This window comes from Zootermopsis nevadensis, unplaced genomic scaffold, assembly GCF_977971745.1.
Source record: "Zootermopsis nevadensis isolate Lab colony 2312 unplaced genomic scaffold, Znev_1.0 Znev_ptg000025l, whole genome shotgun sequence".
Classification (NCBI taxonomy): domain Eukaryota; kingdom Metazoa; phylum Arthropoda; class Insecta; order Blattodea; family Termopsidae; genus Zootermopsis; species Zootermopsis nevadensis.
In genome coordinates this window covers 6,509,727-6,532,180 of record NW_028259157.1, presented here as the reverse complement: position 1 = coordinate 6,532,180, position 22,454 = coordinate 6,509,727, and the positions used below count along the sequence as shown (strand labels likewise).

Here is a 22,454-nt window from a genome sequence, read left to right as displayed (position 1 = left end):
GATGGCTTACCGAACCCGAAGGTTCATCACCGAATTAACCAAAGCCCTCCACCGGACCCTGTCCTGGGCCAACAAAATCCAGTTTCCTTCAACTCCTATCTCCCATAGATCCCGCCTGAGATTATCCTCCCATCTACGTCTAGGTCTCCCCAGCGGTCTCTTCCCTTCAGGTTTCCCAACCAGTACCCGGTGCACACCTCTTGTCCCATCCATGCGCGCTACATGTCCCGCCCATCTCACTCTTCTCGACTTAATCACCCTCACAATACTGGGGGAGCAGTACAGATTTTTAAGCTCGTCATTGTGCAGTTTTCTCCACGCCCCATCGTCTTCCCTCTTAGGCCCAAATATCCTCCTCAACACCCGATTCTCAAACACCTGCAATCTGTGTTCCTCCCTCTGAGTGAGAGACCATGTTTCGCACCCATACAAAACAACAGGCAAGATTATTGTTTTGTATACTTTAATTTTCAGGTTCTTAGAAATCAGACGGGAAGACAAAATATTTTGGACTGAGAAGTAGCAAGCATTTCCGGAATTTAGTCTCCTCCTAACTTCCTCACAAGTATCATTTTGATTTGTTATTGTTGTTCCCAAATATTTGAACTTTGTAACCCTTTCAAAGGATTTATTAGCCACCCTAAGATAATTTTGCCCGCCTGTCTTCTGATGACGAGATACTAACATGTACTTAGTTTTTTCTGAATTTACTTCCAGCCCCACTTGTCTACCAGCCTCTAGTAAAACTTCTGCGTTCCTCTTTATTGTATTTATATCGTCCCCCAATAAATTAACATCATCAGCATATGCCAATAGCTGATGTGTCCCATTCAATTGCAAACCCTCCTGCCTACCTTGGACCTTCCTGATGGCGTATTCTAGCGCAAAGTTAAAGAGCAAGGGAGACAAAGCATCTCCTTGTTTTAGACCGTTCTTGATGAGGAATGTCTCAGATACATATTTACCTACTCGAATTTTGCTACAGGTTTCATTTAAGCACATTTTTATTAGACCCACTAGCTTCTTTGGTATACCAAATTCAATAAGAATATTATATAGCACTTCTCTCTTCACAGAGTCATAGGCTTTTTTGAAATCTATAAATAACTGATGTACGGTCCCACCGAACTCCCATTTTTTCTCTAGTATCTGACGGATGCAAAAGATCTGATCAATCGTTGATCTGTTTCGTCTGAACCCACACTGATGATCACCAATAATTTCATTCGCATATGGGGTTAATCTTGCCAAAAGAATGTTGGATAGAATTTTGTATGAGGTTGATAGCAGCGATATTCCTCGGTAATTACCACACTCAGTCTTGTCCCCCTTCTTATGAATAGGAATAATTATGGATTCCTTCCACTGTTGTGGCATCTCTTCCTTATCCCAAATTAACTGAATAAGCTTATGGATCCTCATATGCAACCCTTTGCCACCTGCTTTAATTAATTCGGCCGGAATCTGGTCAATTCCTGGAGATTTATAACTTTTCAACTTCCCAATGGCTAGTTCCACTTCATCTAAGCTAGGTTCTGGCACCAACAGTTCAGCTGTATGCATTTTAATCTGTCTAATATCACCAGTATCATGAACATTTAAGAGCTCGCTAAAGAAATTTTTCCACCTATTCACAATTTTTATTGGATCTGCAAGCAACTTGCCACTATCATCCTTTACCAAATTGGTCTGGGGTTGATATCCTTTCTTAAAGTTATTAATGCCTCTGTACAGGTCTCTGATGTTTTTTTCCTTATTATTTGTCTCAAGTTCAGCAATTTTGCCCTTCAGGTATTCCCTTTTCTTAGTCCTAAAGGTTCTACTAGCCTCACGTCTCACGTTACATAGATTATCCGCATTTGTTTTGTTTGGGTTCTGCAACCATTGAAATTTTGTTTGCTTCCTTCGATCTATTAATTTTGAACATTCTTCATCAAACCACGGTTTATTTTGCTTTCTCCTGTAGTATCCTAGTTTCTCTTTTGCTGAAATTTTGATGCAGTTTCTGACATTTTCCCACTCCCTGTTGATGTCCACACTTTCATTATCCTCATTTGCCTCTAAAATTTGAAACCTATTCGAAATTTCAACTTGATATTGTTCCTTTGCCTCTCCCTCACTTAATTTTTTCAAATCAAATCTTTCTGTGTCAAAATTTTGTTTAGTTCGTCTACTTACTGAAAGCCGCTCCCTCACTTTTGCTACCACCAGATAATGATCAGTGTCGCAATCTGCTCCTCTGAATGATCTCACATCAATTACATTTGTCTGCCTTCTCTTATCTACTAAAACATGATCTATTTGATTGTGTGTTCTGCCATCTGGAGAAGTCCAAGTGTATTTATGAACATCACGGTGTGGAAATTTTGTACTTTTTACAATTAAATCTTTTGACGTAGCGAAGGTTACTGCTCTAAGACCGTTATCATTACTAAGTGCATGGAGACTCTCGCTGCCTATTGTGGGTTTGAAGATATCCTCCCTCCCAATTTTTGCATTGAAATCTCCTAGCAGAATTTTCATGTGATACTTGCCAAATGTATCAAATACTGATTCCAATTCTTCATAAAAGCTATCCTTGATATCATCGCTTTTGTCTTCAGTTGGGGCATGAACATTAAGGACAATGATGTCGCACCAACGTCCTTCCAAAATTACGTAAGACAACCTGTCACTAACAAATTCTACTCTCTTAACTGCTGCCCTAATTCTGCTATGAACAAAAAAACCCGTCCCTAGCTGATGATTGTCATTCCCCTTTCCATAGAAAAATGTAAAATTGTCCACTGGGATCATGCCCTCCCCCTCCCATCGCACTTCCTGCACTGCCACTAAGTCTAACTTATAATTCCCTAATTCCCTACACACTGATTTCAGTGCCCCAGCCCTATAGAGGCTCCTAATGTTCCAAGTACCAAATCTCATGTCCTTTTTCAATTGCCGTGGTCGTGCCAAAGAGTCCGTCCTGATCCGAGGCTTGGTTGATTTTTTCGTAACACATATTTTTTTTTAAAGGTGAAAGGTTGTTAGCCCTACACCCAACCCCCAACCTGGAGGACCAGGGTATCACTCTTAGTCTAGCGCATCTCCTTAGACCTGTCCGGCTTGGGTGACCCTACCATGAGCCGAAGCTCAGGCCGGCATAGCCCTAAGGGTCATTTGAGCACGCAAGCCTCCTCACCCGGCAGATTGCCTTCGACAAGGTGGTGATACCTTCGAGAAGGGTGAAGCAAAACTGTCTCGTTTAAAACAGAATATGTAAACTAAATGGGATAATTGGGCAAGGGAAAATTACATGAATGATCAAAATCAGGAATCCAATTTCAGAAACTAATTTCAAATTGTTTCTACACTACGTATAAAATCTCATTCCTCTTACACGAAGTACCACGAATTACTTGTTTGGAGAAATTCTGTGAAGTCTGATCAAAATTGTCAAATTATATAAATTGATACAATGCATGAGGTTCACGCAATTGTAACATTATTCATCATCTTTCTACTATTCAAGATTATCAAATGTTACATTTTAATGTCTGTATGAATGCAACCTACCCCATAATTGTTATACTTCGAAGTGAAGCCACCTTTACGAGATTTCAGGATACCAAATAAAACACACAAATGAAATGAAACGCACTTCATGACTAATATCGTTCTTCTGTGAATAGTAAATGACACTACGCCAACTTGTTAACCTTTCAACCACCTTCTCTTCTTTAAAAAACCGTGGGCACGCCAGACATTACATTATCTTACATTTGCAAAACTTTTAAGCAATGTTAGGACGCCGAAATACAAATAAATTGCCACTAACTGTACTTACAAGTGTTGCTATAAAGTCTTCAGATTTCCCAGCAATTAGAGAATGAGAAGTAAAAATTAGTATGTGATGAGTTACGTCAGTTACGCCTACCGTTCACACTGTTGTAACCAATATAAACTTCATCACTAAACTATCGTGTGTTACTGGCAGGTTAAACTTGATAATCACATTCTTCATATCTTATATTCACTTAATAATAAACTGTTCACATATGACATCAAGCAAGGACACAACCGATACACACGATCCGTCAAATACCTTATAACATGGCGGATACGGACAGTGGTAACAAGAAAATTTCAAGCACTATACAACATATTGTATAATAACAACGAAGTAACACTTTAGGGGAAATTTTAATTGTGTTTACCTTGTATACTGCAAACAGATGGTTCCCTTTACAAGACGAGAATGCTGCCGTAATATTTGCATGTATATTACATCCCTCTTTCACTGACGCCATATTTTACCAAGCTATGGTCACGCAGCACCGCCATTTGTGATTGGTTGAACTATGGCGAACTGAGATCTACAGAAGGTTTTGGACACATTTAGTTTGAAGTTCTGGTAATGCTCGTTCGAGAAGTACTCCAGCTTCTTGATCGAAATCTTGGTGTAATTATTTACCTCACACAATGCGATAATTTCCCAGCACAACTCATTGTATTTCAAGTAATACATCATTAACTCTTCTTATTTTGCAAATGATTGTGAAATTAACAATTACTTGAAAGCAATAATGCATAACGCAAATCAAACACCAAACGAAGAGTGATATAAAAACCGGGGAAACATGCCCTCTACTATTACCGCGTTGGCAATCACGGGTTGTTACAGATTATTTGAAGTTCTTAACGTATATTTCTCACACCGCATATTCGACAAGCGGTATGAACGCCACAATTTCAGTATACTAGATGAATTATGAGATAAATATTATCAATTCCAAGACAATGTTCGAGGTGTCCGACACTACCCTGAGAATATTTTCCTAACTCTAATGTTCGCACTCCGTAGGACCCTCAACCCACGTTCGACCAAACACTTTCAGGGTGAATATGTCTTTAATATACTTTCACAGGACCCAAATACACTGGTCTCAACAAAAGCTTCGTGCGAGTTTCAAATTTTCTTTCTCGCACGAAGAAATTATGACGGTCAACCAAGAAAACCATGAGCCATATGAGACTGGCTTCTCATGACGATTAATATATTGGGTTGTTATACTGTGTGAAACTGTTGGTAGATAACAACTATTTGGAGGAACATATCGTTGCATCGACATACTGACCGCAGTAAGAATCTCAATCTAAATTGTTTCAATTGGCCTTTAGGCTACAGTTCACCAAAATACAGAATGCAGCATAAGTCGCGTTGCCACGAATGGAAGGCCCATTTCCCGTCTTTCCTTCCTTTAACTCCATATACATTCTTCCACTTCTCAGCAACGCCACTCGAGCCCTGAATATGGAAATGGTATGTTTCTCCGGCATCTACCAACGAGTCCACACAGCACCAGTACTCAGCAAAACATCAATATTCAGGATTTGTTCTAGTAGTAGCTTCAACACTTTTCCATTGCAACAATAAATTGATTATTGCTGTTTAGGGAATTAATCGCTGCTTATTCTGAAAATAATAAAACACACATTGCATATATTCTTCGGACAAAGTACAGTCACTGAATGTCATAGACTATGATACGTAAAGTTACCACTAACATATAGAGGTATAGCACTTTTTACGAAGAGTGGTAACACTTCCTAATCGACTGAAAAGCGTATTGAAAATACGAAAATAAAAATCAATGTTCCTTTTTGTTACAATTGCCAGAATATGTGCACCTGCCCTTTCCTTGCACCTGAGGACGAAGACAGATTCGGTCTTCGAAACGTTGTGTGTTTTAGAATACCAGACAATGGACAAAGTACAACATCTCAGTATCCCAGATTAAAATCGGACCATTCGCTGCTAGTTCTATTTTAAATAATAGACTAGAATAGAATAGAATAGAATAGAATAATAGCTTTACTTCCTTTAATATACACTGTTGTAAATGTATCATAACTGTTTTATCACTACATTAATCCGTTAACGTATTTCCATTTTTGCAAAAAACTCATAGACACCTCAATTGACATTAAGCGTCAAAATCCAATTATAAGTTGTCATTGGGACCCTCAGGAGGGCAATAGTGTATAGTGCACAGGTGAGCGAAAATCGGTGTGATCGAAGTTCAAAGCTATGGAAGAGCAACTCTGGCTGGATGGAATGTAGCTCGGCGGCCATAAACCTTGGTGGTACGAGAAAGAGAAAGCGATATAGGTATGAAGGTTATGGTGTGAGATTAGTGTTGTTGTGTTTGTAGTGTGAATCTGTGCTGAAAGTGATCACTTAAGAAGTATTTTGCTTTAAGAACACAGAGGCATGGGTTGCAATGAAAGAAGAACAGGAAAGAACTCCTTTGAGAACAATTTTACAGAATTTTCTAAACCATATTGAGAGTTTGGAAATCCAGAGGGTAGAAGATAGCTATGATAAGGAATTTCAGGTGCTGATATTATTTAGGTGGACGTCTCAGGATATTTTAAAACTTGGTTTTTCGCCGACAAGGGGTGGTCTCCCCCCAGTTTGGGGTTTGGGCTGGGAAATAACAATTCACAGTAAAAACGAGATTGTTTCGAGATGTTGCACACGCCTTGAGCTTTGAAGGATACCCGAGAACGACATAAGCAGCAGAAAACATTAATAAAATTTATTACAGTCCATAGATCCTTCACAGTATAAGCCAAGGATGTGGAACTTGTCATAATATGAATACCATACATTGTGTCAATACAATACCAATACAAACATAATTCACAATTGTTAGAGCTGTTTACACAAATATTTAGAATATCTGAGAATTTTCAGTGGAAGTAAATTCTTCCAAAGAGCAGGAGTGAGATAAAAGTTAACCTTTCAAAGCTGGCATAAGTGCTGGCTTTAAAAAATGGACAATTTTAAGCTGATGCTTTTAAACTCTAATGTTGTCTTACTGTTGTATGTATATTTTATTTGCTCTGTATAGATTATGTGTTACTAAATGTCTAGATCGTGGAGTGCTTGATGGCTAATGTAAGAATAAATGTATATAAACACTTCACTTTGCCTACACATCCATCATTAAAATATCTCACTAGTGAGGTTTTAAACCCTCAGTGCAGGTCAGAAAGTATGTTGAACATCAAAGTGGGCAAGATTGTTACATAATTTTTATGGAAAATAACTATTGTGTAAACATGTTTTTCTTGGCATAATTTTAAAAGAATAATCTAGAATTATTAATTATTATACACATTGTGCACTGGTTTATAAAAACTGATAGCAGATTAAGATATTACTTAATTACATACCAGCTACAGAAGCCTTTTAGTATAATGATGGTAGTAAAGCATAAAAAATGTAGATGCCAAAAACATATCAGGAAACTGAGAAACTATGAGTAAGCATGAAGAAAAGTCTTTTGGCCTCTTGTAATAGGATGGAGTGATTATGCACACTTCTTGGTAAAGTGGTTGTACTTTTAATTTTAGGAATTAAAGTTCTTCAGTGAAATTTTAAAGACTTCAAAACAGTATTCTTGTTCAGAAGGTGAGAAGGAAGTAAACCGGAAGAAAAATCGCTATAAGGACATTCTGCCTTGTAAGTATTTTGGTATTATTGGAAGATAGTCTTTAAGGAATGAAGATATCAAGTTTCATGCACAGGCCAACTGCCCCAATTTGGGTTGTTATAGTTTGCCTACAAGATAATATTTGTGGTGAAATATTGAAGTAAAGAAAGTGCTTCATGACTGCATATGTTTTAATGCGGGAGAATGACATTATTCATGATTTAGGTACTGTGCATTGTAAACACCTAGCTAATTTTCCACATTATTTTTAAACCAGAAGTGGCCACTCCTAGAATTGCACGGGATAAATAAACTATCTACTTTTCTTTAAATTTAAAGATATGCTCACAAAAGTAGAGCTTTCTGGTCTGTGTGCATAGTTTCTTTCTGTATACATTTCCAGAACCTAAAGTCATACCAAGTTTTGCATCATTGCATAATTTTTAACCCAGGATGACACTTTATATAAAAATGATATGAATGTGATTTATTACTTTACACATTTTCGGTACATGGCTAAATGTTCTGCCAATTATTACTGTCAAATGGAAAAGTAGAAATAGGTTTAAGCAACCACCATGTTGTTATTTTATATTATACACAAACAGAAGTGTAATAAACTGCATATTTTTAAATGTAAGCTCCAAAGTTTTCAGGGCTGTGTATTGAATGGTTCTAACACAGCTTCCACTTCATGAGTTTGCATGATCACCATGTTGATAGGGAAGAAAAAAAATCTGCAGTTTACTTTCATTGACTTAATGCTCATAATATTTCTGGTATCCTGGGAAGTAATCAAGAAATCCTTTTCAATAAACATATCTATATTTCAGTTGACAGTAGCCGTGTTGTTTTGAGTGAATATGCAGGCGTGCCAGGCAGTGACTATATCAATGCCAACTACATCAAAGGTGCAAGTGGATCACCAGCATACATTGCATGTCAGGGTCCACTTCCTCACACTGTTAACGACTTCTGGCGAATGGTGGTGGAGTGTGAGGTGCAAGTCATTGTCATGGCATGTAATGAAGAGGAAGCTGGGAAGGTGATTGTATAATTGAAATCAAATTAAAAGTATTTTAAGATATGACAGGCATCACAGGTACTCCTAACTGATTTCTGTGATGTTATGTGTGATTTTTATGTTCTCTGCCATAGCATGATACAGCTGCAGCTGAAGCAAATAGTACAGGAAACAATAGAAAAAGAACACTTGTGAAATTATATGAAAGCTGTTAGAGAATGTTTGGACTGTACGACCCTTCAACAAATACAATTAAAATTCATTATGGAAATTTCATGGTATTATTAATAAAAACTGTGTTAACTTTGGAGATGTAGAAAGAAAACGTTTGAATTATATATCAGGCTTTACTTACACTAACTGGATCACATTTCTTGGAGAGAGGGGATTTAACCACTGACATAAAACAGCATTCCAATTATCAGTTGTATGGAGTTCATCAGTACTGTACAAGGTGGAATATGTTGAGTCAACAGAAATATTTAAACTGAGTAACTACAAGTATGAGGTCAGTTGCAATGGATATATATGCAAGTTAATATTATTTAAATGATGAAACTATGTTGCAGTGAAATTCAACATGTTCTGAATATTTATTTGTGACATAAAAGTCCACATCCTGGAGAGAGAATTTTTAGGCATGTGTAACCATGAAGTCGTGTAACCTGTAAAAACAACAATAGAAAGGTGAAAATGTGTAATTATGAGTATAAAATCTTGTAAAATACTCTCATGTGTATAAATATTGTATGGCATGCATATGATTTTAAGATGTGTAAATCTATACAAGCATGCCTGATGGCTAAAAAAACACAGCAGCATGAAAAATTAATAAAAATTACAATACTGTTCTTACATTACCAGTATGCTTCACTTCTGCTACCACTGCTGTATGGACTGATTTCATCATTACCAATTTTGCTTTTTACCCACATACAAAGCCACCAGTGGTAGCTATTTTTAAGAAAAATATTCTTCTTTCTCCAGCTTTGCTCAGATTCAAATTCACTAACACATACTTTCTGGCCACAGTGTGATTCCGTTTGTTCATCTTCTTGTACAAAATCTTGTTTAACAGATAGTGAATTGTTGCAGTCACTTTGCTTCATTTACTTTCAATAGCCATAGTTAAGGTTGTCACCAGCATTAGAAACCTGTTGTGAATGAAGGATTAGTGTGGCTGAGAATGTTTTATTTAGCAAAGACTCATTCAGTGATTGACAGTAAACCACACTCTTTTACTCTGTTGCAAGAAAATAGGAAGCTTCTTGCTTTGCCCAATAGCTGATTTTGCCAAGTTTACTGCTACACCTTGTATATTCACACACAGTGATTAGCGCTATCCAGATCAAATTCTTGAATATGATGCACATACAGTTTCATAATTCAGATGTTTCAGAAAAACATGGTATTTGGCAAGTACAGTATTCTGCTTCAGAATATGCAGGGAAAAGCTGATTTATGGTTTATTTTTGTAGCATAAGTGTGAGAATTACTGGGTGGAACGAGAAGGTGAAGAGAAGCAGTTTGGTATGGTTGCCATACGCTTGCTGAAAGCTAGCACTGTTTGCCCAGACTTCCTTGTACGTACTATGCGCCTTAAGTACACTAGCAGTCAGTCACCTCATGGTAAGTGAACATGTATACACACATGTGTACCAACCCACACTGATTTTAACACACATACAGCTTGTCCAAAATGGAGCTATGTTTGAATGAAAGACTGCATTTATTGGAAAACTTGTCTAATCCCAAGAATATAGGGTAAGTCCTATTTTAAATTACCATTAAAAATGGAAACTGATTGACATGGAAACAAAAACAAAAACTAGTTTTCTTTAATGTTTATTATTTTGGTCTGAACTGTGCTGCCCAGAAATTTTCTCAGTATGCTAGGTATATATGTGGTAAAGACATGTGACCATTTCAGTTTCAGAGGAACGAACAGTGTGTCAGTTTCACTATTCAGCATGGCCAGATCATGGTGTCCCTCCTTTAGTGCGACCACTGTTGGATATGGTGAGGTTGGTTCGTGATACACAAGCTTCTGAGACACTACCTGTTTTGGTCCATTGTTCAGCAGGTTGTGGGCGAACTGGTACAATCTGTGCTATCGACTATGTGTGGGGTCTTCTTAGAGCTGGAGTAAGTATTCTCCCAATTATGAAAATATGGTGAGGTTGGTTTATGACATGCAAGCTTCTGAGATTCTACCTTTATTGGATGAACTGGTACCATCTGTACCATTGGCTGCCTGTATAGTAACATAACAACAAACTGTCATGGGAAGTAGTTTCAGATTACAACAATGTCCTGTCACAGAAGGAGGAAAGATAACTCTGTTCCAATAATGTATTTGTTTAAATGATCTTCTCTGGCCAGTGTGCTAAACCCAAAATAATATCACAAAGGAGATGGTAAAAGTAACAGAATTTCTCTGCACTTATGGGCTGATGCTTTGAAGCATGAAGTTCATCTAAATATTGTTTAAAAACTCAGTTCCTACCTCAGAGAGAACATGAGAAGTCTCCATTATGAAGATACCCTGGTTAACACTGTTTAAGGAAATCCTCACTTTTTGTTCTGAGGCCAATAAATAAACCCTGTGAACCAATTGCATAGTTATTGAATGTTAAAGCAGGCGGAACATAAAGTTATCACTGTTTTTTAAAGAGTTAAATTGCATGTTGTGGCAAATACATCTGGACACTACTTTAACTTGTTCCATTGTTTATTGCATAACTTGGCTAGTGATGGGTAGTTGACAAATTTTGTCATTTTCTTTGTGTTGTGTATGTTAAAAAGTGTTAAACCATATTTAAGGAAATAAAATAGAAAAACTTAAACTTGAATCTGTGAATTTTGAGGCTTATTAATGAATGAAACCCTCATTCAAGTAGGTACACACAGTGAATTATGAGCAGACTTGTGTTTCTCTAAAACATTGGATTATAACCAAAATACTATAATCAAACATTGATAGTATGCTGATTTGAAATGCAGTGGTTTGTGTTACTGCTGATTCTAGATTTTTACTTACATTACATGAACTATCTTTTCTTTAATTCTAGAAACTCAGCAAGGACTTCAGTTTATACAAACTGGTTCAAGATATGCGAAAACAGCGTATAGCCATGGTGCAGACCAAAGAACAGTATGTTCTGGTTCATCAGGCTGTGAGGGAACTGTTCCGTGAACAGTTGCGCATGATTGACTCACATCCCTATGAGAATATTGATGCAAATGGAATGCCATTAGTAAAAGAGGAACAAGAACCAATGTATGCCACTCCTGCTATAGTTGTTTCAGCAGAATATTGTAGTGAAGGTTAGCTGTATTTTTTAAATTAATTTGTGTTGTGATAGCTTATAAAAACACCGTATGTTAAAATAGAGTAATTTATAGTAACATTTCCTTTGAAGGATCTTCCTTTACTTTTGAAAGGCCCATATTTGAAAATTACATAAATATTTACAACTTATTAGAAGGAAAAAGACTATATTGATACAAGGTGGTAGCAAAGTGACTTGTATTCTGTTAAAGCAATAAACTCTCTTACTCTTGTTCTTAGTGTTATGATTCAGAAGCCATTCCCCATCTACCATTGTCTTTCATGGCAGTGTATTGCATTTATAAATAAAATCAGTGACATTTTTGTTAAAATAAGTATGAATATTGTATTTGTTACTTTCTCTGTCCTCAGAAAAACAAGATGGGAAGGAGAAAGAATTTGAAGAGAGAATTCCTCCTCTGCCACAGAAGAAGAGAGGTCATGTTGCATCTTCCAAACAAGAGAAAGAAGTTGAAAATTTAACTGAAAAGCAGCGGTCCATTGTAGAACAGTCGGGTACAAGCTTGTCTCACAAACCTCGAATTGCTAAGCTGAGGGCTTTATTTGAACGTAGTTTAGCAACAAGAGAAAGCAGAAGTTCACAGTCTAAACAGCGTAACTCTCAGTCGGTGGCTCGAAGTCATTCACTAGGTGCTGTGCGTGTCAAGGCTGAGAATCAAGAAGACCAGGTCATTGTAAAAGCAGGACACAGAGAGGGTAATGTAAATGGTCCTATTGTTTGTCATGGCATTTTGCGTGCTCCCCACCTTTCCACAGTACAGAGATCCACTCTGACTATAAGGCCAACGCTTCCTGTCAAACGTAGTAAGTCACTGAAAGTTTTAGGTAGCAACCAACACTGTAAACTTTCTTTAGCTGCAGCTGTAAGCCCTATTTCATCACCAAATACTGCAGATGATAGGGTTGGCACAGAAGCTGGTGCCACATCTGTGAAACTACCAGCAGACAGAATTCTGCTATCAAGAGGTGAAAGTGCATCAAACTTGAAATCTTTTGTTCTTCCAAAGAAGTATTTGTCAACAAGGAGTGGAGAAGTTGATGTGTGTGAGTCTGACAGTGATAATTGTAGATCTTCAAAACAAGATGATAAACAGTTTGTATCTCATATACAATTAAACTGGAGGAATTATGAACCCAATCATGTAGTTCCCAGAAGAAGGCGGAGTTTGGAATCAATTAACTTTGAGGATACAGCAATATCTGGTGGAAGTGGTCTTGACTGTCATAATCTTGTTTTACCACCATCACAGCAATTACAACTTATCGATGGTGATGCATCCAAGGTGCTACAGGACTGCAAAGATTACCTCATTAGCAATGTAAAATGTGATGTATCATCTGACCAGCCAGGGAAGAAAGTGCAGTACGGTGCGGAAGCTGATAATTTGACATTGGAAGCTCAAAGGAAAGTAAATACTATTGTTGCAGGGTTGGGAGTACGAGAAAGGAGGAATAGTTTTCGGCAGGCCGTGGGCACTAGCCGAGAAGAAATGAGGTCAAGTAGAAAGCTGAGAGACTATGAGGCTATTTGGCCTTCTGGTAATGTTACAACTTCACTGAATGGGAACAGTGTACAGGCACAAGAAAGTTTTCCTTCAGGATCACATGGAAACAGCTCTGGTGGGTCAAATTTTATGCATTCCCAGTTACAGCAAACAAAAGGAAATACGGGTAATTGGTTTCAGACAAGACATCCACCAAACCCAAGAGGTGACAAATTTCAACAACCAGATGAAAGAAAATTATCTTTTCTCTCCAGTGAACTGATAAAAAACAGAGTAAGCCAGGTTAAAGGACTGTCTAGGGAAGTGTTAGCACCAGAACAGAATACAAATGCATATATAAAAGTTGAAAATTCAAATATCAGACTTGGAAAACTGGGTGTCCAACCAAAACATTTAATGAGAAGTAGTGTGTTGATGACTCCAGACAGGAAGGGGTTGCATCACAGTCAGGTGGGAACTGAGCCTGGATATAGTGCAACTAAGTCTACTGCTAGTGGATTTAGTTTGTCAGTTGATGCCAGTAATATTTTTCAGCCATCTAAATGTGAGTTGAAAGTTCAAGGACAAAAGTCTACAGCTTTGGGGCCAAGAAAGCCTAAAAATTCTCGATCTGTTGATTTTAGTGCTCATCCAAATCAAGAAAGTAGTCTGCAGACTGCAGCGGATCAGGAACTGAAGACAAGTTCTTGCAGTGGAACAGGCAAGACTTCAGTAAAGGGAGTGTCCTATAGTAGTCCTAGTGTTCATTGCCACAGAAAAGGAACAAGACCGGTTGTAAGTCATGGACCAATCTTAAGAGTGGGTAGTGCTACACAGTCAGTTCCAGCAGTTAGTGATGCAACTTTAAGGTCTACAGAAGTTAACAGCAGCAAACACACAGCCACACCATTCATCCAAGCTAAGAAACAGCACAGCATGCAAGAAGTCAGTTATGGTATGTACTTCACTTCCACAAAGTTACTGATTTTAAGTCATTTGCATGGCAGTATTTTGTTTATAATGTACAGGAAAGGTACAGGTCTGTGAAGAATTTTTTTTGGGAAAAGCTTTACTAATGCTTTAACCACTTCATTTTACTTCTGTATATACTTCACATTCCTGATATAAGCATCATTGTTTTTATATTAAATTAACTGATGCCTGCAGCTTATTATATTAGTAAAGTATGAGCTTGAATTCTGCAATTCCATGTCTGCATTGTTGCTGGTACCAGAGAAGGTGATCCTTGAATGTGACAAGCGTCATGATTTTCAAATAAAATATTGTGGAAAAATGTGTTGTATTAATGTGGTAAATAGACCCAAACACAATTCTCATATTACTTAGTGAAATGGTAACATAACTATTCCTGTGGTAGGTAGTTGCCTCTTATGACTAACATACAAAACAAAGTTTAACTTATCTGGTGGCTGTGATCATATGTATTAATGTTGATGTGGACCCCACATGATCATGAATATAACGTGTGCCCTATTTTTCCATTATATTTTATTCTCTGAATTGGGACAGCTATTAATATGGCTGTGTAATTAAGCAGCTAGACAAACTGAAAGATTTATATAAATAGATTATTTGAATTAGACATACCATAACATGTACACTGTCATCATAGTGTTAAATCAAGTTGCTCTTGAGTCTAAGTGCATACCATGCTATGAAGATGTATCATCCACTCATTCTAAGCCTTGCCACCAAATGAGGGGAGTGATCAGCTTCATACTCCAACCACTGTATTGTTTGGTGTCCACTGAAGAAAAAGATGGGTATGCCAAACATGTTGTGGATGAAGTGGTGAAAAGAAAAATTCAAACACCCTGCCATGATTAGAACCTTCACCCACACTTGTCACCTTCCTGACTAAGGTATATGTGAAGAGATGCCTGAGTGGATGTTGCAATTGGTTCTGTGTCAGGTTTGGTAGCAGGCGTGCAGTTGTGCCGAGGTTCCCGAGATGATCTAGCTTTGTGTCCCGGTCCATCTGGTGTTATGGGATCAGGCCCAAATATATCGTCCCGTATTCGTCGTCATGCTAGTGTCGTGCTTCTCCGCCGTAGCCTTGCAGAAACAGGAGGTGTGAATGAAGTGAACTCCAGTCTTTCCCAACCGTCTCTTGCTGTATGGAACTCATCAAACGATGGTAATTTTTCCACATTTCGTACTGATTATGCATTACTTGTGTTTCAAGATCCTGGATTTCAGTATGTTAGAAATGTTCCTCATGAAGATAAGAGCCCTGTTGAAAATGGATTGAAGTGAGATGAAATACATAGGATATTTCTTGATAAATACTATTATCAGCTATGAAAGGGAAACTGTCCCATGGAGTTAGTTATAGCAAAAAGATGGTACTTTCAAGGACTGGTGATTTGTTAGGAATAATGTCTTGACTATAGAGGTTGTTATATGGAATCATGTGGGTTAGGGGAAATGAATGAAGTGGCCAATTTTAAGTCTTAATACAGTGTGGCCAGTGGCTCCAAGATCCTAGAAAATATGTGACCCATGAGTAAACATTCCATTTCCATCCACGCTTTTCAGAAAATCCCTTCATACACTGTTGGTGAAATTAATGTGACTTGAGAATTGATACAAGACATAATGCATTAAAATTTTAAACTAAGTTGTTCACAGTGAGGGAAGTATTGTGTATTAAAGAGGGTAACACTGTTGGAGTGCATAGATAAAATCTTAACAGCCAGTGTGAATAAAATCTGGCAACTCTGATTACCCTAGTAGTATTGTCCTTAAATGACAGTATTGAGAGGTTGTTGAAACTGCGAAGAAAGAAAATATGCTTTGATCCGCTCCAGGGTCTTAGTTCTGTAGGTCTTACAGTAGTAATCATATACCACATTTAAAGTTCTTGTTATGTTCCAGGCAATGGAGAAATGTTTAATGTGCAGAACTCTCACATTCATGATCAAGAGGTAAGAACTATTTTAATGTGACTTCTGTTGAAACATTCATCTGGACCAACTTTATTAGTTTATTCCATGCCTGTAGGGAATTGATGCATCTGGCAGTGGATCTTGGTTGCAAGCACCAGGTGTTGATGTTGATACTGTTGCAGCAAGCATCAATCCACATCATGGTGAGTATTGATAGGCATCATACTATGAAGGTGTATAAGATGTAGCTCCATGTATTCTAAACCCCAGCACACACTGGTCACTTACCCTTGGAGAAGATGCACAAAAGATCAGTCAATGGTTGCAGTGCAAGGGTCACTTGAGCGATCACCTGCCCCATTTACATACATACCCTTGTAGAGAGCCCCTGATATCCATTGGATGGGAAGCTGGGTGGGTTTCAGAGCCAGTCTAAGACATGACAGCAAAGAGAAGCATTAAGTACATATTCTTGATAACAGAAAGATGCAAATAGTTATTCAGATATCACTTTTACAGTTTAAAATTTTTTTTGTTCTGTAAGAAACACAAATGATTAATGGCATGTTGCACATGCAATTATGGGCAAGAAAAACTCGATATGATTACGTATGACCTTATTATAATGAACATCCTTGATGAATTTTTAGGTCATCAGCCGACTTCCAATGTGAAAATGGCCCTAGAAAATCTTCATGTACATAAGTCTCCACCTCATGTATCAAGTGTTGCAACACTACCATCATTTTCATCATCTCCTATGAAGAATGGTAAGGATGTCCATCATCAGATTGGAATGAAACATAAGTAACAAACAAAATATGGTGGATGCATTATATGGACACTTGAGAAATGTACAGTGGGAACATTTTACAAAAGTACTGAGAGTCAAGTCTCTCGATTGGAGAAAGTGTGTTACCAGATTGAATGTTTTCTGATATTTTTAGTGAACAGTTCAGCCACTTACTAAGTGAGTAATATGAGGATGCCCAGTGTTCTTTGTTAAGTATGTAATGATGACAGTTACAAATGTAGTGTAAAATCATGTGTACAGAATCTTAGTCTTGTTAATGCCAGATACTGGCGTATACAAGGCCTAATAGGTTTTACCTGTGTTCGTTGGGGGGGAATTATACACATACCGTCACTGAGTGTGGTCTCCTTTGAAGTATCCATCCATTGGCTGGAAACCACTTCCTGAAAGTTAAAGTACTTTTGCCACTTTTCTGTGAATGTCTTCAAGGAGATTTAACATGATGACTTTGCACATTGCTGGTATGTTTTCCTAAAATATCACTTTACAGGAAGTTAACTCATAATTTTGTTTTCAGGTTTTTTTAACCAGAAATTGTCATCACAGCCAGCTGCAGTGGTGAAGAAACAGCATTACTTCTAATCCTTCCTCACTGATGACTGATAATGTTTATGTGTGAGCATGTGTAAATATTTCCCAAGGAGCTGAGATGGAATTATAGGCTGCTTTGTAGAATGTACAGCATAACTCTTGCTTATCTGTATAGATTATTTGGTTCATGAATTGTCTGTCCCATAAAACATAGCTTTCCTAGATACTACCACTAACATCCAAATCTCTATATCAGCCCTATGGAAGAATCAAACAGTGTGATTTTCAGGTGGTCACAAGAAAACACAAAATCCAGACATGCCTGTTATCTGATTGGTGCATGTAACTCCAAAAATGGTTTCATACTTTCCAATTATGCATATTAATAGTACAGCATTAAGGTTTGAAAAAATTGATTTGGAAAGTGAAATAGCACCCCTTTCTGAAGTGGTTATCATAGATGTTGAAAAAACAATAATTCAACATTCTCAATGTGTCACATATACATAATCTGTTATATGTGCTACTGACTACTTATGAGAAATCTTTTACAAGCAGAAGTCCCATCCACTATTTGCTGCATGCTTGCAAGCTTCACTCATAAGTCTCAAAACATGCATACACTTGTGGGAATAAACATGTCAACTTGTATCAAACTTGCTTGACAGACATAATGCATGGATATGTTAAAGTTGAACAAACTCTTACGTGTGTATATTATATAAACAGCTGGTTCTAGCGCCATGATTTGAATACACACATCTTCCATCACATAAAACAGCTGATTAATTTGTGTTTGCCCTTCAAATTAGTTAACATTACTGAAGTACTCTATCCATAACCATCTTCCTGTTTTGCTCTTTGAAGAAGCCACTGGCTTCACAGATACACAGGTTTTCTTGTCATATTGAGGGTGGGGCACTTTTTTCATATGAAACATGAACATTTTTTTCAACTCAGACAACACAATACACAATAAAACAAGCTATAACAGTTTCCAAATAACTTTGTTGTGATGTGCCTTAAAACCACATCAGCCTCTGAATGTCACTACTATTGGTTCTGTTGTAACATTTGTCATTTTGGGTCAGCCACCAGCTTGAGCATATTATTTAAAAATACATTATTGGAAGAGAGATATTTCCTCTTCTGTAATGTGACAACACTGTAATCTGTAACTTCTCCCAATCACATTTTACTATTGTCAGCTTTCCATATGGGTAGAAGCCATAGAAATATCACTCTTACTGGCATCATGTCAAGGAGTGGTATGAGCAACTGGCAACATGAATAATCCAAAAGAAATATGGTACCAAGGTGTGAGAAGATGAGAATTGGTTTCTTCAATCACAACAGATACCTGGACTGAAGTTCAGAGTTTGTAATATGATGGTCATCTCTAAATAGCTAGAATTTGGAGGGGTAACTATTCACACATTCCAGAATACAGATTCTCTTCTCCTAGACTAGGAAGACACAGAAGATTGGTAAATGGTTAACAATAGCTTTATGGACCACATGTTATTTATAAGTTTGTAAGAAAAACGACAAGTCTGCCTTTGTGACCTATCTTCTTTTTAAAGCATACCTTTGTTTTTGGGACTATTCATGCTCCATTTGTCCTGATAATTAAGAGTATACTGTATTAACTTATAACACTGATGGCTCTAAAGTATGGCTTACTTTTTATATTTTGTATACTAATTTATAGAAATAATAAAAGTTTCTTTTTTTAAACTAGTATTGTAACATTTATTTTCACCCACATTATATTTACTTTGTACTGGAAGTGGAGTCTGAGGTATTGGGTCTTTACACCTTGAAAGTTTCCTGTATTATGGCAAACTAACTAAACTGATAGCTCCACAGACAAATCCAGTATCAGTTCTTTAATTATTGTTGTGTCAGTCTGGTTGCTAATATAATAAATGCACTGAGCATGCTGAAGCATTGACACTTCCATATTCAGTTGTGTTTCAGTGTTTGATCTATATGGCAGTACAGGTAAAACAACTACTTTAGATATAATGGAAATGAAGAAGCACACATGACTACATTTCCATCATTTTGAAGATCAGGAGGAAACATTACTTTCACTGTTATTACTGCTATTATTATCAGTTATTATTTCTATTAAATTTGGAAATGTTTTCTATGGGGATCCCAGTATCACTTAAAATGTTACACTTATCTTTACATGCTAAACCAATCAGCTTCTAAAGCTTTCTTGCTAATCTGAATCATAAAATTTGTCTATATGACTAGGATATAATAAGTTACACTGTATTCATTGAAATGCACAATAATTCTTACTTATGCAGTTTTAACAATATTCATGTATCTACTGCCCAAATGGTTAAAATAGTGCACTATTACATACAGTAATCAAACTGCAACAAACGTAGGACATAAACAACATATACTAAACATTCCAGTACAATTAATACAGACAGGCATTTTAAAAGTAAACAGTGCTTGTAAAGACTCTACTGTAAACGTAACTTGGTGTTTCCTTCTCATTTGAAGATGGACCAAATTTTTATTCATGTAATTTAAAGTTCTGAAGTACCAGCAGGAGACAGAAAGAAGGATTTGCTATATGTAAAAATGTGGTATGTTCTACTGAGTAAGTATATTCTATACAAATATGTACTCAAGGCAGACTAATTTTAGAACAGAAATTACTGATAATTTAAAATAATGCTGTAATTTGTGAAATTACTGAAAATGTTTTCAGGTATTCAGATACTATTGTACCTTAGCATTAACATACTTGCCTTCCTCACAATGTTCTGAAGCAAAACTTTCAAAACAAAATTATATTCACAAGTGTAGAGAACTGTTTTAAGTGTTATTCTGTACACTGTACATACCCTTGCTACTGCAGTATGCAAAATGAGAGTGCATAGCACAGTGCCTGTCCACTATCTTATTTTCATGAAGAAGGTAGGCCTATATGGCTTTTGGGGCAAACGTTTACAGAAGAAGAAGAAAAAAAATTAAGTTGCAGTATCTAGCATCCATCTTTTACAATAATTGTATCTTAAAGGATGAAACCTTGAATTGCTATTTTTAATATAAATATAGAAAATTAAACATTAAATGAAAGAATGGAGGTGAGTTCTTTCTTCCAAAACAATATTTATATGCATCACTAAAAATAAGAGATTTAAGTGGACATACTGGTTTATGGCAAATTGTGCACTTCTGAAACACAAGTGTTAATTAAGATTAGAGCCACATTCTGCAGTAACTTAGTGAAAGATCTTAGAATTCTGAATGATTTATAACTGATGGAAAAGATGAAACAAATGCTATCTACTGTGCTCCAAAAAACACTTCTAGTTTAAAATATTTATGAACTCCCAGCATCTAAAAGTTACAACATTTCTTAATTTTAGTTCCTGGAAACGTGACTGTATTCTACAAGTGGAGACATTCTATACCTAGAAGTTACAAAAGGAAGCAAGAAGATTTGAAAATGTTTCATGATTGAGATTCATTTCTCTTGAACACTCACCAGATTCCAACTAACCCCTTAAGTATGTCAAACAAAGACCAAGATAAAATTTATACAACCATTTGGAATAATGTAGGAACACGTGTGAACAGAGTTAATTTAACTGTGCTTTTGGTCAGATTAATTGTCTGAAGAACTGTATCTGTTGTCACAGTTAAACCATACATAATATAAGACTGGAAAGGTGTACGCTTTGGGGTAAACCAAAATTTCAAAGGCATTCTTCATGCCACACCAGGGATGATGATGTCAGCACAGAAACCAAGGGAATAACTGCAACGATGGAATCCAAAATAATTGTTGCAATAATGTGATCAGATATCACAACAATGCAATCCAATGACCTCAATTCACACTTGGAGCATTGCGTTCCAAGAATGACCTAGTTCACACTGCTGCAACCAGGCTAGTGGAAGCACTGGGGTGCCCAGGCCTAGTGGTCAAGACAATGGGAGATCAGAAGAGTAAAGCCCCTGGAGCAGCATGTGCTGGGGGTTTCCCCATGTTGTGCAGTCCCCAGTGGTGGCCAAGACCCTTTAATCGACCATGACTCTGGGTGGTGTAACCTGTAACAGTGGAAGACCAGAGGTGTCGAAGCCCAGCAAGGGCAAAACTACAGACTTTGAAAGTTTGCAGACAGTTAGAATGTATGAGCAATAAAGTTTGGGAGGGGGCAAAGCTCCTGGAGCAACAAGCACAAGGGGGCTCAACCTCTGGGAGCAAGAATACTGGGGAGGGGCTAGGTTCATAAAGCTACGGGGGTTATAAACCTTGGTGTGGAGAGAGACTTGAGGTTTTCCAAGGGGATAAAAGCCTCAGAAGTGACAAAGCCCAGAGTGGGCAGTCCCACTGGTGGTCTAACCCATCACTGTGGAAGCCGCCCCTGCAGTGTCTAAGCACAGTGAGAACAAAGTAATGGACTTTAAACACCTGGGTGGGCCAGGCACAGGAGAGAAAGCACAGGGACAGAACCCCTGATACAGAAATATACAGGCATCTAGGCCCCAGGATGCAAACATGCTGGGAAAGGCTTGGTGGGTTAAAACATGACTAGAAACAGGTGTAGGGGATGTTATCTAGGGCTGTCCCCAGAGGTGACAAAGCCCCTTGGGGGTAGTCCTGGTCTTACCAAGGCAAGGCTTTGGGGGAGGAGGATGATGCAAAGCTGTAGGGATCAAGAAGAAGGGGACAAATGACTGGGAGAAATAAACCCCACTAAGACCAAAATCTAGGAAGGAAGCCCTCAGGGGAAAGGAGCTATCCTAACAGTGCAAACCTCTCCTTTTGCATCCCCTCTCGGGGAAGCCCTGGGAGGTTACCTACTTCTCAGACCAAAATC

At 37.5% G+C, this 22,454-nt stretch overlaps 3 protein-coding genes across 10 annotated transcripts in view; 1 reads left to right on the top strand and 2 right to left on the bottom strand.

Moving 5' to 3' along the window:
• The window catches only part of LOC110828876 (uncharacterized), a 58,902-nt gene extending 54,329 nt beyond the window's left edge, over nucleotides 1-4,573 (bottom strand). For 3 of the 5 annotated variants that reach the window (XM_087355610.1, XM_022061999.2, XM_022062000.2), the window contains exon 1: nucleotides 4,197-4,571. In XM_087355610.1, the coding sequence (XP_087211736.1) occupies nucleotides 4,197-4,289 (93 nt within the window). In that variant the 5' untranslated portion in view covers nucleotides 4,290-4,571. Of the gene's footprint in view, nucleotides 1-4,196 lie in introns of all 5 variants that reach the window. The other 2 variants (XM_087355611.1, XM_022062002.2) reach the window with 2 other exon arrangements.
• Nucleotides 4,574-6,089: 1,516 nt separating this feature from the next.
• LOC110828892 (uncharacterized) lies at nucleotides 6,090-19,335 on the top strand. The gene is made up of 12 exons (XM_022062038.2): nucleotides 6,090-6,377; nucleotides 7,402-7,510; nucleotides 8,315-8,526; nucleotides 9,984-10,134; nucleotides 10,436-10,650; nucleotides 11,577-11,832; nucleotides 12,209-14,296; nucleotides 15,275-15,499; nucleotides 16,240-16,289; nucleotides 16,366-16,453; nucleotides 16,901-17,020; nucleotides 17,582-19,335. Exons 1-12 carry the CDS (start codon nucleotides 6,264-6,266, stop codon nucleotides 17,644-17,646), a joined length of 3,693 nt encoding a protein of 1,230 aa, XP_021917730.2. The 5' UTR covers nucleotides 6,090-6,263; the 3' UTR covers nucleotides 17,647-19,335.
• The window catches only part of LOC110828879 (cyclin-dependent kinase 17), a 44,662-nt gene continuing 31,276 nt past the window's right edge, over nucleotides 9,069-22,454 (bottom strand). Inside the window, exons 13-15 of one of the 4 annotated variants that reach the window (XR_015537028.1) lie at nucleotides 17,393-17,447; nucleotides 15,011-16,682; nucleotides 9,069-10,759 (exon numbers count right to left, since the gene is read on the bottom strand). The gene's annotated coding sequence lies outside the window, so the exon portion shown is untranslated. Of the gene's footprint in view, nucleotides 10,760-11,889; nucleotides 16,683-17,392; nucleotides 17,448-19,261; nucleotides 21,682-22,454 lie in introns of those variants that run through there. The other 3 variants (XR_002542786.2, XR_002542787.2, XR_015537029.1) reach the window with 3 other exon arrangements.